Raw genomic sequence first — 15,571 nt, forward strand, 5'->3', positions numbered from 1 at the left:
CCATACCTGCTAAACTCAGGTTTGTGTGAATATAAACCCAGGTAGCCAAAGTTGAAAGGTAGTTAACTCAGTGCTATTAACTGCCAACATGACCGTTCAGTTGTTTCTTAGTGGGTTGTAGGTGAAATGTAATAGAATTCAGATTTTGCACATTGTTCAAAATTGAAGGTATTTAGAAAAATTAATGGGATGAGGAATAACTAATGAATAGTTATATATTTTCTTTGTACATATTTTTTTTCTATGGTATTGTTTCTTGTGACTTAAGGGCTTAATGCTAAATTCACTGCACAACTACAGATCATCACTTTTAATGAAATGTCTCCTTTGCCTCATTTACTAATGCAAAGTTGACTTGTTTACAAATAATTGAGAGAAGTGGAAAAACTGTTCACCAAGGTCCAGTTCAGTCTTTTAAAATATAATTGACTATTAGACTGCGTTGGGAGCTCTTTTTGTATAATTCCATACAAGTGATACCCCTTAGACATATTAAAAGATAGCAATAGATGACATTAGGGAGCAGTTTAGCATTATAACCTCAATCTGATCCTCAGCCTTTGTCTAGTTGTTGAGCAACTACTGCTTTTAGCTGTGTTGTAATCACTGATATCAAAACTGGAGATTAACATAATCTGTTTAAACCTATTTTTATATCAACCTTTTGTGGGTTTACACTTTTTACAAAATATTCTTACCATGTGTTTCAGCTTTGGCTTCAGTGACAAAGTTACAATAAATGGCCGCGTTCCAGTGGGACTGTATGGAAATGGATTTAAATCAGGATCTATGCGCCTGGGAAAAGATGCGATTGTTTTCACCAAAAATGGAGAGACCATGAGTGTCGGCCTGTTATCTCAGACCTTCCTAGAAGCTACAAAGGCAGAACATGTCATTGTTCCGATAGTATCATTTAACAGGCAACATATCCTTTTGACTATTTTCAGACATAAAAAGTAGAGAACTTGCATGTGTAAAAGTAGGATAAGAGCAGCCTCTCAAGGGATGGAAATTGCAGTTGTGCTGATGTCCTCCTTATATATAAGGAGGGAGGAGGGCTATGGGGTTGGATAAAAGCAGTAAGCTAGCAGCATAACACGTGTCTGAGATATGTTAGGTGAGAAAGCCCTGAGTACTGTGGCTGTGCCAAAGAAGCTCACCTAGAAATTTATTTTAATTTGTGAAATGTTTAAGTCTTTAACTTAGTTCTTACGGCAAATAATTAATCCAGATTACAAAGCCAGCCTAAAGGCCATCCAGGCACATTCTTTGTTCTCTACTGAGGAGAAGTTACTGGCAGAGCTTGATGCTATCATGGGGAAAAAAGGAACAAGAATCATCATTTGGAACCTTAGAAAGTAAGATGAAGTCCAATGTCTGGTAACTTGTGAACTTAAAATAAGTGTTTACTATGCATGAGTTTGGTGGTAAGCAGCTAGACGTCTTGGTGGAACTGCTCTCTAAAGCTAATGAGCATGAGTTGGTAGTAACTTAGTGGGAACATGCGGAATTGGACTGATAAATTTCAGAGATACAAGGTCATTCATCCACTACCACTGAACTATCTCGACAGAGCAAATAAAATAGCCAGAGGCAAAGGGACTAAAATCAGGTCTATACTGTGTTCTGCTGGCATAGCTATGTCTGTTAGTTATGCCAGCAAAAAACCTGTGTTTGACAGTTAATACAGGCAAAAGACTTTTGTTGGTATAGCTTATGTCCTTTGAGGAGGTAGCTTACCTGTGCCAGCAAAAGAATTACTTTGCTAGAATAAGTTGGATCTCTACTAGAGAGATTTGTTGGTATTGTTGTACCAGCAAAGCTTTTGCGGTTGTAAACTAGCCCTAAAATGTGGTATCTTGCTAAATCCTATCTGTTTTAATACTTTAATGGCTGTTTGAGACACCAGGCAGCTCCTTAACTAAACTTCCTTGTGCCTAGCAGTAGTCTACTTAAAATGCCTGGAACTTTTCAAGTTTAATTCTAGTTTGTTGACTCTTACATTATCTAATCCAGAATTTTCCCACACAATTTACCATAGCAAAATAAAAGGCTTACTTAGTCATATTCTCAAAGTCAGTATTAATTAGTCACGTTCTCAAAGTCAGTAGAAATTAGAGAACATTGTTAGCTTCTCCATCCACGTGCCTCTGCAGGATTGGCCCCTATAGAATCATAGAAATGTAGGACTGGAAGGGACCTCAATAGGTCTAGTCCCCTGAACTCAAGGCAGAACTAAGTAACAAGTAGACCATTCCTGACACGTGTTTGTCTAACCTGTCCTTAAAAACCTCCAATGAGAGAGAGTCTCAAATCTTCCTAGGAGATTTGTTCCAGTGCTTAACTACTCTGACAAGAAGTTTTTCCTAATGTCCAACCTAAAGCGCCCTTGCTGCAATTTAAGCCCATTGCTGCTTCTCGTATCCTCAGAGGTTATGGGGAACAATTTTTCTCCCTCCTTGTAACAATCTCTTTTGTACTTGAAAACTGTTATCATATTTCCCCACTCTCCCCCATCTTCTCTTCTCCAGACTAAACAAACCCAATTTTTTTCAATCTTCCCTAATAGGTCATGTTTTCTAGATCTTTAATCATTTTTGTTGCTCCCATAGACTTTAAGGTCAGAAAGGACTATCATGGTCATCTAGTCTGACCTCCTGTACGTTGCAGGCCGCAGAATCTGCCCCACCCACCTGGGAAAGAATTCTCTGTAGTAGTTCAGAGCCCTCCCCATCACTGGCCATTGGAGATAATTTGCTGCTAGCAGTCGCAGATCATCGGCGTACGATTGTATGCTGTCTCATCGTACTATCCCCTCTATAAACTTACCAAGCTCAGTCTTGAAGCCAGTTCGGTATTTTGCCCCTTCGGCTCCCCTTGGGAGGTTGTTCCAGAACGTCAGTTCTCTGATTAGAAACCTTTGCCTAATTTCAAGCCTAAATTTGTTGATGGCTAGTTTATAGCCTGTTCTCTCCTCTGGGCTTTCTCCAATTTGTCCACATATTTTCTGAAATGTGGTGCCCAGAACTGGACAAAATACTGCAGTTGAGGCCTAATCAGCACAGAGTAGAGCAGAAGAATTATTTCTTGTGTTGTGCTTACAATACTGCTAATACATCCCAGAATGATGTTTGCTTTTTTTTGCAAGTGTTACACTGTAGACTCTCATTTAGCTTGTGATCCACTGTAACCCCGAGATCTCTTTGCACAGTACTCTTTTCTCGGGAGTCATTTCCAATTTGTATGTCTGCAGTTGATCCTTCCTAAGTGGAGTACTTTGCATTTGTCCTTACTGATTTTCATTCTGTTTATTTCAGACGATTTCTCCAGTTTGTCCAGATCATTTTGAATTTTAATCCTATCCTCCAAAGCACTTGCAAACCTTCTCAGCTTGGTATCGTCTGAAAACTTTAAGTGTACTCTCTATGCTATTATCTAAATCCATTTATGAAGATATTGAGCAGAACTGGACCCAGGAAGGATCCCTGTAGGACCTCACTTGATATGCCCTTCCAGCTTGACTGTGAACCACTGATAACTATGGTCTGGGTCTGTAATTCCCCGGGTTGTCTCTATTCCCCTTTTTGTAGATTGGCACTGTATTTGCCTTCTTCCAGTCTGGAATCTCTCCCATCTTTCATGAGTTTTCGAAGATAATAGCTAATGACTCAGATATTTCCTCAGTCAGCCCCTTGAGTATTTTAGGATGCATTTCTGTAGTAGTATTGTTAGGATTCATTTAGAACAAATGAATGTCATTGCAGTGTTACCTGGTAAATATTAGAGAACTGTGATTAAAAAGGAACATCTCCTTGAGGAAACCATACTTTTAGAATCACCAACTGAAATAAACTTGCCTGCTAAGATGTTTTTCCTCTTCCACCCCTCTGTGGTTTCCTGCCTTCTTCAGTAATTGTGTTGGGTTATTTATTTAGTTAATTAAAAAGTAAACAATTTAATATAAATTAAAAATTATTTATTCTATTTATATTTTGGACTTCCTTCCACAGAGATAAAGATGGAGAAACAGAGCTTGATTTTGATAAGGATAAATACGACATCAGAATTCCAGAAGATTTAGATGAAGCAACAGGGAAAAGAGGGTATAAAAAACAAGAGAGACAGGACCAGATTGTGCCTGAAAGTGACTATTCGTTACGGGTAGGTATGCTGTTTACTAAAAAAAAATGACAAAGCTGGAAACTAAGTTAAAATATTTCTTTTCAATGAGAATGATTGATTATACTACAGCAGCAGTGGCCATAAAATATTTTAAAGCCAATCCATTTGCTTTTCAAGTATGTTTGTGATGCTTCTCCGGGGTGCCCAGGATTGTGAAGCACCTAACAAGAACCTGCCCTTAGTGTGAGGAAGCCTTGTTCTGTGCCTGCTGTGTGTCAGCTCCCTGACTCCACCGGTCATGGGCAACACAAGCACTCCCCTCTCAGCCTATGCTTGCTCTGCTGTCTCTCTGCAGATTAGTGATAGATGTGGTCAAACCTCCAAGCCCATGAATGTCTTCCTAGTGCCCAGCCTCTGTTCCACTGGAAACTCTCAGTATTCACAGTTTTGGTGCTCTCAGCTGCAGTACACTGCAGTTTCCAGTTATACCTCCGATCACTGTTCTGTTTAACAGACAGCACTTAGATATTTTTATATTGAAAACAAGCAAAAGTTTATTTAACAAAGGAAAGAGATTCAAGGGATAGCAAGTAGAAGTATTGGAAACAAATAGTTACATATAAAATAAAATCATAATGCATTTAGAACCTAGACTTATTTAACTATTTAGTCTAGAATCTAGACTTGTTTAATGCCTTGTAAAGCAAAGTTCACCCCCAAAGACCTTTCACTATTTTTCAACCAACCCTGGTGGTGCTCCTTTTTGCATGAGGCAAGCCACACTATCAGCTTGTCTCCTCAGTGAAGGAACAGTCCGTCTCCTTGCCATCACTTGCAAACCTGCCTGCGGCCAGGGGAAGTGGCTGGGAGTGCCAAGGCCATGCCCCTGTTGCAAGGGCAGGACACAGCCCAGAGAGGACAGGGAGAGGTATCATGCAGCCTCCCCATCATCTAGGCAGCAGCAGCAACCCTGGCGCCTGGGCTCCACACATCCTAGCACTTCTGTCCCTAACTGCAGCCCTGTAAACCTGCCTGTGCCTGGGTCTTTCCATGTGGAATGGCAGTGCTGGGAACCTGTGGAGCTGCAGGCAAAAAAAGTCAATAAGTGGCAAGCCTGTTGCCAATGTCCAGACCAATTCCAGTTCAAATCAATTAGTTCCAGGCAAAATGTTTAACAGGAAGTAATTATCAGGGTTGTTGTTAAGCAGCATTTATTATATATAGTGGGAGAGGATGTATTATAAACCATTCATGTTGGTTTGCATAATAGAAATTACCATGTGTTTTGCAGGCTTACAGCAGTATTTTGTATTTGAAGCCAAGAATGCAAATCATTATCAGAGGACAAAAAGTGAAAACGCAGTTGATTTCCAAAAGTCTTGCATACATTGAACGTGATATTTATAGACCAAAATTTTTGGCTGTATCCTTTACTGATACGTACATCATTGCATGCTGAATGGGAAGACATGTCAGTAGGCTGTCAATTCTGTGACAAAATGTTGTGTTGCAGATATCCATGTTAAGATGCTATACCAAACCTAGGGGCTGATGGAATTGTTCCAGTTTGAAAGTATTGGCTCATTTTTGAATGAACTTTCAGTATGAAGAAACTCTTGGGTGATCAAATTATCCTTAACATCCAAAAACAAGGCTAAAACTGTAAGAATCACCTTTGGATTTAACTGCAGAAACAAAGACCATTATGGAATAATGATGTATCACAGAAACAGACTCATCAAAGCTTATGAAAGGGTTGGCTGTCAATTAAAGGTAAGACTTCAACCTTAAAAAAGTTAATATTTGTGAATTAGAAACTACACTTCTACCCCGATATAACGCGACCCGATATAACATGAATTCGGATATAACGCGGTAAAGCAGCGCTCCGGGGGGGGGGGCTGAGCACTCCGGTGGATCAAAACAAGTTCAATATAACGCAGTTTCACCTATAAAGCAGTAAGATTTTTTGGGGGGGGGGGAAGCTCCCAAGGACAGCGTTATATCGGGGTAGAGGTGTAGTTGAATTCAAACCAGTTTACCTAATTTGTTTAATCGAGTAATTTAATAGTAATAAAATACTGAATTTTAAAAAAGTTATATTTTGATGCAGCTTTTGTAAAATCCTTGGTTTCTGTAGCGTCAATGCATCAGTTTAATACTGAAAGTTGTACTAAGCACTTAATCATAAATAATTGCTTTAGAACTAACCTTGATGTACAAAGTGTAGGCATGAATGTGTCACTTTTAAGAGAAAGGAGGGACTCGAGAATCATAGCAATGTAGGGCTGGAAGGGATCTCAAAGTAATCAGTCCTGCTCCCGGTGCTGAGTCAGGTAAAGTGAAACCTAGCCCATTCATGACAAGTTATCCAATCTGTTCTTAAACCTCCAGTAATAGGGATTCACAACCTTCCCTATACCAGAGGTTTAACTACCCTTGTAGACAGAAAGTTTGTCATAATATTTAACCTAAAACTCCCTTGCTTTAGTTCAAGCCCATTGCATCTTGTCCTGCCTTCAGTAGACATGAACAATTGATCAGTCTTCTTTATAACAGCCTTTAACATACCTGAAGACTTCTCAGGTCCCCCGTCCCCCCCCAATATTCTTTCCTCAAGAGGACATGTCCAGTTCTTTAAACCTTTCCTTATAGGTTCTAAACCTTCTATCATTTTTTGTTGTTTTCTGGACACTCTCTCCAATTTGTCCACATCTTTTCTAAAGTGTAGCACCTAGAATCGGACACAGTACTCCAGCTGAAGCCTCCCGAGGGTTAAGTAGAGTGAGACAGTTACCTCCTGTGTCTTACATACAACACTGCTTTTAATACACCCCAGGATATTAGCGTTTTTCACAACTGCATCACATTGTTGACTGATATTCAGTTTGATCCACTACAACTCCCAGATATTTTTCTCCAGTACTACTGCCTAGCCATCTATTCCCCACTTTTGTAGTTGTGCATTTGATTTTTTTCCTTCCTTAGTAAGGTACTTTGCACTTGTCTTTATTGAATGTCATCTTATGTGATTTCAATTCTCCAATTTGTTATGATCATTTTGAAGTATAATCCTGTCCTCCAAAGTGCTTACAAACCCTCCTAGCTTGCTGTCATGATTGTTCTATAAGCATACTGTCCACTCCATTATCCAAGTCATTAATGCAAATATTGAATAGGACCAGACCTAAGACTGACGCTTGTAGGACACTACTAGATATGTCCTTCCCATCTGACAGTGGGCCATTGATAACTACTCATTGAGTACAGTATTTCAACCACTTTTGCGCCCATCTTACAGTACTTTCATGTAGACCCCATTTTCCTAGTTAGCTTATGAGAATGGTCATGTGGGACTGTCAAAAGCCTTAATAAAAATTAAGTGATATCACATCTACTACTTCCCCCAATCCACTAGGCTAACAACCCTGTCAAAGAAGTAAATTAAGTTGGTTTGACATGATTAGTTCTTAATAAATCCATGTTGGTAATTACTTGTAACTCTATTGTGCTTTAGGTACTTATAGGTTGATTGTTTAATAATTTGTTCCAGTATCTTTCTAGATACCAAAGTTAGGCTGACTGGTTTATAATTCCCCAGGTTCTCCTTGTTTCCGCCTTTTAAAAATAGGCAATATGTTTGCCCTTCTTCAGTCCTCTGGGACCTTACCCACCCTCCCTGTGATCTTGAAGATAATTGTTAATGATTTAGAGGTTGCTTCAGCTTCAGCCTTAAGTTACCTGTAGAATGAATTTCATAAAACCCTCTGATTTGAATACATCTAACATATCTAAATATTCATTAACTTGTTCTTTCCCTATTTTGGCTTGTATTCTTCCCCCTGGTTAATATTAATTGTGTTGTATCTGGTCACTGTTAACCTTTTTAGTGAAGATTTGAAGCAAAATAGGCATTAAACATCTCAGCCGCCTTGATATCAGTTATTAGCTCTTCTTCTCTGCCAAGTAGAGGACCTACACTTTCCTTGGTCTTTCTCCTGCTCCTAATATATTTAAAAAACCTCTTCGTCTTCTATATCTCTCTCTAGGTGTAATTCATTTTGTCTCTTAGCCTTTCTGATTTTCTCCCTATATGCTTGATAAATTGCTAAGTACAAAAGAATACCACAAAGTTTCCACTTTCTGTAGGATTCTTTTTTGATTTTCAGGTGATTAGAGTTCCTGATTGAGTCATGTTGACACCTTACTATTACTCCTCTTTCCTTCACATCAGGATAGCTTGAAGTTGTGCCTTTAATGTTGTCTCCTTGAGAAACTGCCAGTTCTCTTTTAGATTTTCTTCCCGGGGGACATTACCTACCAGTTCTCAGAGTATGTTTAAAAAAAATAAAGGCAGATTTTACGTCCATTGTCCTTATAGAATCATAGACATTTAGTCCTGGAGGGGACCTCAAAAGTCATTAAGTCCAGTCCCCTATGCTGTACCAGGACCAAGTAAACCTAGACCATCCCGACAGGTGTTTGTCCAACTTGTTTTTAAAAGCTTCCAATGATGGGGACTCCATGACCTCCCTTGGAAGGCTATTCCAGAGTTTAACTTCCTTTGTCGTTCGAAAGCTTTTCCTATCTCCCTTGCAGTAGATTTAGCCCCTATTTGTCCTACCTTCAGTGGACGTGGAGAACAGTTGATCACTGTCCTCTTTATAACAGCCCTTAACATAATTGAAGACTCTCAGGTCCTCTCTCAGTCTTTTCTCATGACCAAACATGGCCAGTTTTTTAACCTTTCCTCATAGGTCAGGTTTTCTAAACCTTTTTATCATTTTTGTTGCTTTCCTCTGGACTCTTCCCAATTTGTCCACGTGTTTTTTCCAAAGTGTGGTACCCAGAATAGAACACATTACTCCAGTTGGGGCCTCACCAGTGCCGAGTAGAGTGGGATAATTACCTCCTGTGTCTTGAATGCAACAGTCCTGTTAATACACCCCAGAATCGTATTAACCTTTTTTGCAGCTGCATCACATGGACAACTGTTTGTGGTCCACTGTAACCCCAAGATCCTTTTCAGCAGTACTATTACCTAGATAGTTATTCCCAATTTTGTAGTTGTGATTTGATTTTTTTTCTTCCTAAATGCAGTTCTTTGTACTTGTCTTTATTGAATTTCATCTTGTTGAATTCAGATCAATTCTTGAATTTGTCAAGCTCATTTTGAATTTTAAACCTGTCCTCCAAAGTGCTTACAACCCCTCCAGCTTGGTGTCATCTGCAGATTTTAGAAGCATACTTTCTTCTCTATTATCCAAGTCATTAATGAAAATATTGAATAGTACCAGATCTAGGACTGACCCCATTGGCATCCCAGTAGATATGCCCTCCTAATTTGACAGCAAACTGATAACATTTGGATACAGTCTTTCAACCAGTTGTGCACCCACCTTACAGTTATTTCATCTAGACCACATTTCCCTGCTTTGCTTATGAGAATGTCATGTAGAACTGTGTCAAAAGCTTTACTGAAATCAAAGTATATCACATCTCCTGTGTTCCTCCATCCCCTAGGTCAGTAATCCTATCAAAGAAGGAAATTAAGTCAGGTTAGCATGATTTGTTCTTGACAGATCCATGCTGACTATTCCTTATAACCCTATTCTCCTTCAAGTGCTTATAAATTGACTGTTTAATAATTGCTCCAGTATCTTTGCAGGTATTGAAGTTATGCTGATGGGTCTATAATTCCCCAGGCCCTCTTTGGTTTCCCCTTTTTAAAGATAGGTACTACGTTTGTCCTTCTCCAGTCTTCTGGGGACCTCTCCTGTCCTCCAGGAGTTCTCAAAGATAATTGCTAAGCGCTCGGAGATGCCTTCAGCTCGTTCCTTATGTACTCTAGCATGAATTTCAGTAGGCCCTTCTGACTTGAAATACATCTAACTTATCTAAATATTCGTTAACCTGTTCTCTTCCTATTTTGGCTTGCATTCCTTCCCACTGGTTGTCAATATTAATTGTGTTGAGTATCTGGTGGTCATTAACCGTTTTAATCAAGACTGCAACACAATAGGCATTAAGCACCTTGGGCTCTGTTGATGTCATCAGTTATTAGCTCTCCTTCTCTGCTAAGAAGATGCACATTTTTCTTCTTTCTCTTAGTCCTAAGGTATTTAAAGAACCTCCTCTTATTCCCTTTTATGTGCTTTGCCAGGTGCAACTCATTTTGTGCTTTACCTTTTCTGATTTTTGTTTCTACATACATATGCTGTTCTTTAGTGTTCCTCAGCAATTTGACCATGTTTCAACTTTTTGTAGAATTCCTTTTTGATTTTCAGGTCATTAAAGAGCTCCTGATGGAGCCTTATTGGTCTCTTACAAAGGAAAGATAGAATAGGATCAGAATAGTTTGCAGTTATGCCTTTAATATTATCACCTTGAGGAACTGCCAGCTCTTCTGAACTCATTTTTCCCTTAGTTTTTCTTCCCATTGGACTTTACCTGTGAGTTCTCTGAGTGTGTTAGTCTGCTTTTTTGCTAACCAGTAGAGTATTTAAAATATTGAACATGTATTTGAGGGAGGTGTGAGGTGAGAAATAGAAACAACAAATAATTGCCAAGTTAATTTATTAGCTACCGAGTGTTCTAGAATAGTAATATCTGAAAGAAAAGTTTTATATATTGTCATCTACATCAAAGATACTTGGAAGTTGGAATTTTCCCTTGCCTTTTATGTCCTTATTCTGCTGCTTTTGCTCCTTTCTTTCTTTCGAATGATGAAATCAGCATTTCATGATCACTTTCACCCAAATTGCTTTCTGCCTTAAAATTCACAGCCAATTTCTCTCTATTGGTCAGAATCAAGTCTAAAATGTTTGTCCCCATGATTACTTTCTCCACTTTCTGAAACAAAAAGTTTTAAGAACTTATTGGACATTTTTTGTGTTGCCTGTATTACTTTTCCAACAGATGTCTGGGTTGTTCACGTCTCCCATAAGTACCAGATTTTGTGTTTTAGATATCTGTTTTGTTTTAGAAGTGCCTCCTCCTGATTTGGTGGTCTATAATATACGCATATTATGATGTCACCCTTATTTTTCCCTCGGTTATCTTTACCGAGAAACTTTCAACTTGTCTGCCTCTCACCACCTTCTGGACCTCAGAACAAGCGTATATATTCTTGATGCATAATGCTACATTCCCTGCCTGTCCTTCCTGAATGAATTATACCCCTCTATACCAATAGTCCAGTCATGAGATTTATCCCACCAAGTCTTTGTGATAAGCTAATTTATCAACACTTCCAGTTCTTCCTGTTTATTCCCCATACTCCTTGCATTTGTGTATAGACATGTTGAGCAGATTCCCCCACTGATATCCCTCTTGTTGCTCCTGTGACCCTATTGTAATTTTCCATGTCTTCCTCCCTTCCCCCGAACATCTAGCCCTCTGTTAATATGGGTTTTTTATATTTATGTGCTTTTGTCACCTGCCCACTTTGGACCTATTTTTAAGCCTTCCTTTATCCACATTGGGTATGTTTTCACCCATGATAGGTACAAAATACAAGACAATTCCATTTTTTTCAAGAGGAACTACATGTCAAAATTAAATTTTATAACTTCAGCTCATGTGGCTTGTAAACTTTTCCGACAAACTTGTTGCTAAGTTGAATATATTTGTAAAATCCAAACTACCAATAGTCTTTTTTTCCTTTTGTATATAGGAATGTTTCAGTATAAAAGTTGGCATCTTTTTCTAATTTCTATATTAATCTTTTACAGGCAAACAACATGGGTGTTGGTGTAGTTGGGGTTATAGAATGTAACTTCCTAAAACCAACTCATAATAAACAAGATTTTGATTATACCAATGAATACAGGTGAATATATATGTATTTTATCTAGACATATTATAAAATGGGTTTACAGTGGGTGTATTAAATACTTTTCCTAGCATGCTATTTCCTAGCTATAAAATGTCAGGTTTTTTCCTAAGTATTGCATAAGTACTTTGTAATCCGAAATTGTCATGAAATACTACCACCACTTAGGACAGTAAGTGCTACCAAATTGAAAACAAAGGCAGTTAATTCTGTTTTAAAAAGTTACTTAATCTTTCAAACACCTTCATGCTTTTCTCTTTAAATGCTTCTTTCTATTGGTAGAGTTAACTGGCTGAAAAGCTGAATTCATATGCTGTATGTGTATTTGAGGGAGGCGTGAGGTGAGAAATGAAAACAAATAATTGCCAAGTTAATTTATTAGCTATTGTGTGTTCTTTAATAGTAATATCTGCAAGAAAAGTTTTATACATTGTCATCTACATCTGAAGATACTTTGGAGTTGCTATTTTTCCTTGTTTTTTACATGCAAAGATAATTAAGTAATTGACTTATTGGAGAGTGTATTTAAGGAGTCTAAAAATTAATGCCATAGTTAAAGCTGTAAATTAGTAATTTGTCCATTTTAAAAGTAAAAGTTGACTCATCCTTTTTAAAATTCTGAGATACAGCTTTCCTGTTTCTCTGCCAGGCTGAGCAATATCAATCACCTGTAATGGAAGGAAATGGATAGGTCATTAGAATGGGAATTCTGTTAAATCTTTGAGAGATTTGGCACATGAACCAGAAAGTAAGCAGCTCAGATTGCTCAGCAGCGTAGGGTTGTGGTAACTGGGATTTGGAGCTGCTCTGTAATAATTTGAGTAGTGGATGTTGACCTGATTGGGATGGGTTTTGTATGGATACAGTGGTTTAGTATAATGTGGGGGTGAACAGATTAAAAGCAGGAAGGGAAAAAATGGCTCAAGATAAGCCACTTGTCTCGTAACTACACAAGTGTTTGACAGTTCCAGGACAGAAAAAGGCTTTTGATCACTGGGATCAAAAACTCAAAAAGAACACTCTTGAAAGAGGGAGGGTAGCTCTTTAGGGGAACCAGACTAAAACCCTGGATCCTTCTGAGGGTATCTGAAGAAGTTAGGCCTGCTTAGCTTACCTTCAGGGAAGAAGTACAGGTACCTGAACTCACTTGTACCTGTTAAGTAACTACAGTTGATCCACAGGATACTGTAGTCCAGGGCCTGGTCTCAAGAATTGGAGAATCGCAGAATCCCACCTATTGACAAAAGGACAATCGTTTGATTGCGCTCATGGTTAAATGTTCAAGAGACCAAATAACCAGACTTACCCAAATTTATTGTCTAAAGACAAAGCAGTACAATACGTGAAGGAGACATACATGACTTCTTTCTGGGAAGCAATTCTTGCACAGAAAATGTGCTTCTAAGATAGCTTATCAGCTAGTAATCAGGAAGTTTAGACTTGAAATGAGATGAAGGTTTCTAACCATCAAAGGAGTGAAGTACTGGAATAGCCTTCCAAGGGGAGCAGTGAAGGCAAAAGACATATTTGGCTTCAAGACTAAGCTTGGTAAGTTTATGGAAGGGATTGTATGATGGGATAGTCAAAGATCAATTGCCAAAATTAGACTATTAGCGGTAAATATGCCCAAATGGCCTGTGATGGGACACTAACTAGGGTGGGATCTCAGTTACTACAGAGAATTCTTTCCCGGGTGTCTGGCTGGTGAGTCTTGCCCACATGGGTTTAGCTGATTGCCATATTTGGGGTTGGGAAGGAATTTTCCTCCAGGGCAGATTGGCAGAGGCCCTGATGGTTTTTTACCTTCCTCTGCAGCGTGGGGCACGGGTCACTTGCTGGAGAATTCTATGCACGTTGAAGTCTTTAAACCACAAGTTGAGGACTTCAGTAGCTCAAACATAGGTCAGGGGTTTGTTACAGGAGTGGGTGGGTGAGATTCTGTGGTGGCCTGCGTTGTGCAGGAGGTCAGACTAGAAGATCATTGTCCCTTCTGACCGTAAAGTCTGAGTCTATGAGTAATATTTGTAGTATGATTTTACAAGTTACAAAGCTTTTTACACATCACTAAAATCCAATCCATCAGTTTGTAACAGTTCTTTAACTTGTTTTGTTCTATTCTTATTTCTGATTTGACTAGTACTTTCCAAACCCAATTGGGTGAAGAGGTGCATCCCAATCTGTACTAGGACCCACCACTCTTTTGTATTTTAGCTTAACAGGCTTCCTGTTTTCTAATGGCAAAGCTGACTTCAGCTTTGCAAAATGTTGTGATCTTCTGAACAGAATTGTAGGGAGAGCGTGATATATTCAGTTAACATAACTTCCCAACACTTTTTGTATATGTAAACAAACTGTGTGGATATACCCGCTAATGGGATGTATGCAATCTCTAATATATTTGTATTGACTAACACGCCACAAGATAGGTAAAGGCACGAGGTCTAACACATGAGGGGGTTGCAGTCAGAGAGACCAGATTGGGAACAGAGGTTTGGGTAATCCTTTACAATGACAGTAACTTTCTCAACTTTATCTAAAATTGTGCTGCTTATATTCATTAAACAGTGGATATATATTTTTCTCTCATTTGAAGAGTTTGGGAGACTTCAGAAATAATTCACTTAACTGACAGGTGAATGGTAAATATCTAATGAAAAATATTGAAATTAATTTAATACACTAGTACAATTTTATATGAAGTAGTGTTACCTTATCCGTCCTCCCCCCACCACCACCTTTCCAAAGACACCTAGCTTTTGTGCATCTGCTCCCATCACCCTATGAAGTCTGCTTTCCTTGTCCTCCCTTAGGCTTCAACCCTGCAACTGAATATGTTCTGGAAAACCTGTGTCTGCATGTAGGGGCTCTGTTGACTTTGGTTATGATGTCAGCTCTATTCCTCCTTTACTGCCTATTCTTTGTATACCCATAATTGTTCCTACTGGTCTCGTCTGTATTTTCCGTTGGACAAGTATTTTCATTTTACAGGTCATGTTTGGTCTTGTAGAATCCTTTGTTCATTTGGTCCAAATCCATCCTACTTAATTCATGTACTATAACTTTTGCTCTGCCTTGCTTATTCCCATGTCTTTGCCTCTTCAGTTCACTGGCTTCTTATCCATTTTGCTCTGCTACTTACTCCTGCCTTCCAGTTTGCTTCCTTCCTTCATGTTATGATTCACTTTTTTGTGGCTGTCTACATTTGTGTTTCTTTCTAGACCTCTCTTTGGAACATTCATTTGCTCTTCTTTTTCTGACTTTAAATCTTTAAATCCGATCTCAAAACTTCTCTTCCTCTAAGTCTGTTGTGATCTTGCTGAGGACTTTTGCATGTGACTTGATGACTATCCAGGATTGTCAAATAACAGGCTCAATTGGAATTGATTAATCATAGATGTTCAATCAGAGCAGGGCTGGCTCTAACTTTTTTGCCACCCCAGGCAAAAAAGAAGAGCACCGCTGTACCCCCCCTCCCCGCAAGCGCCACCCCACGAAACCCCCCCAGCACTGCGCAGGCGAAATCCCCGCCCCCCAGCGCTGCGCACCCAAAGCCCTGCCGAGCACCGCGCAAGCCCCCGCCCCTCCCCAGCGCCATGCCGCCTGAAGCATTTCAGC

General features: G+C 39.1%; 1 protein-coding gene across 3 annotated transcripts in view; it reads left to right on the forward strand.

Annotated features, from left to right (window-relative positions):
• Window positions 1–15,571, forward strand: part of MORC3 (MORC family CW-type zinc finger 3) — a 47,862-nt gene that overhangs the window by 13,106 nt on the left and 19,185 nt on the right. For all 3 annotated transcript variants that reach the window (XM_034752616.1, XM_034752636.1, XM_034752625.1), the window contains exons 4-9: window positions 711–925; window positions 1,214–1,358; window positions 4,011–4,161; window positions 5,414–5,545; window positions 5,776–5,895; window positions 11,856–11,953. In XM_034752616.1, the coding sequence (XP_034608507.1) occupies window positions 711–925; window positions 1,214–1,358; window positions 4,011–4,161; window positions 5,414–5,545; window positions 5,776–5,895; window positions 11,856–11,953 (861 nt within the window). The remainder of the gene's footprint in view (window positions 1–710; window positions 926–1,213; window positions 1,359–4,010; window positions 4,162–5,413; window positions 5,546–5,775; window positions 5,896–11,855; window positions 11,954–15,571) is intronic.

The sequence above is a fragment of the Trachemys scripta genome, chromosome 1 (assembly GCF_013100865.1).
Source record: "Trachemys scripta elegans isolate TJP31775 chromosome 1, CAS_Tse_1.0, whole genome shotgun sequence".
Classification (NCBI taxonomy): Eukaryota; Metazoa; Chordata; order Testudines; family Emydidae; genus Trachemys; species Trachemys scripta.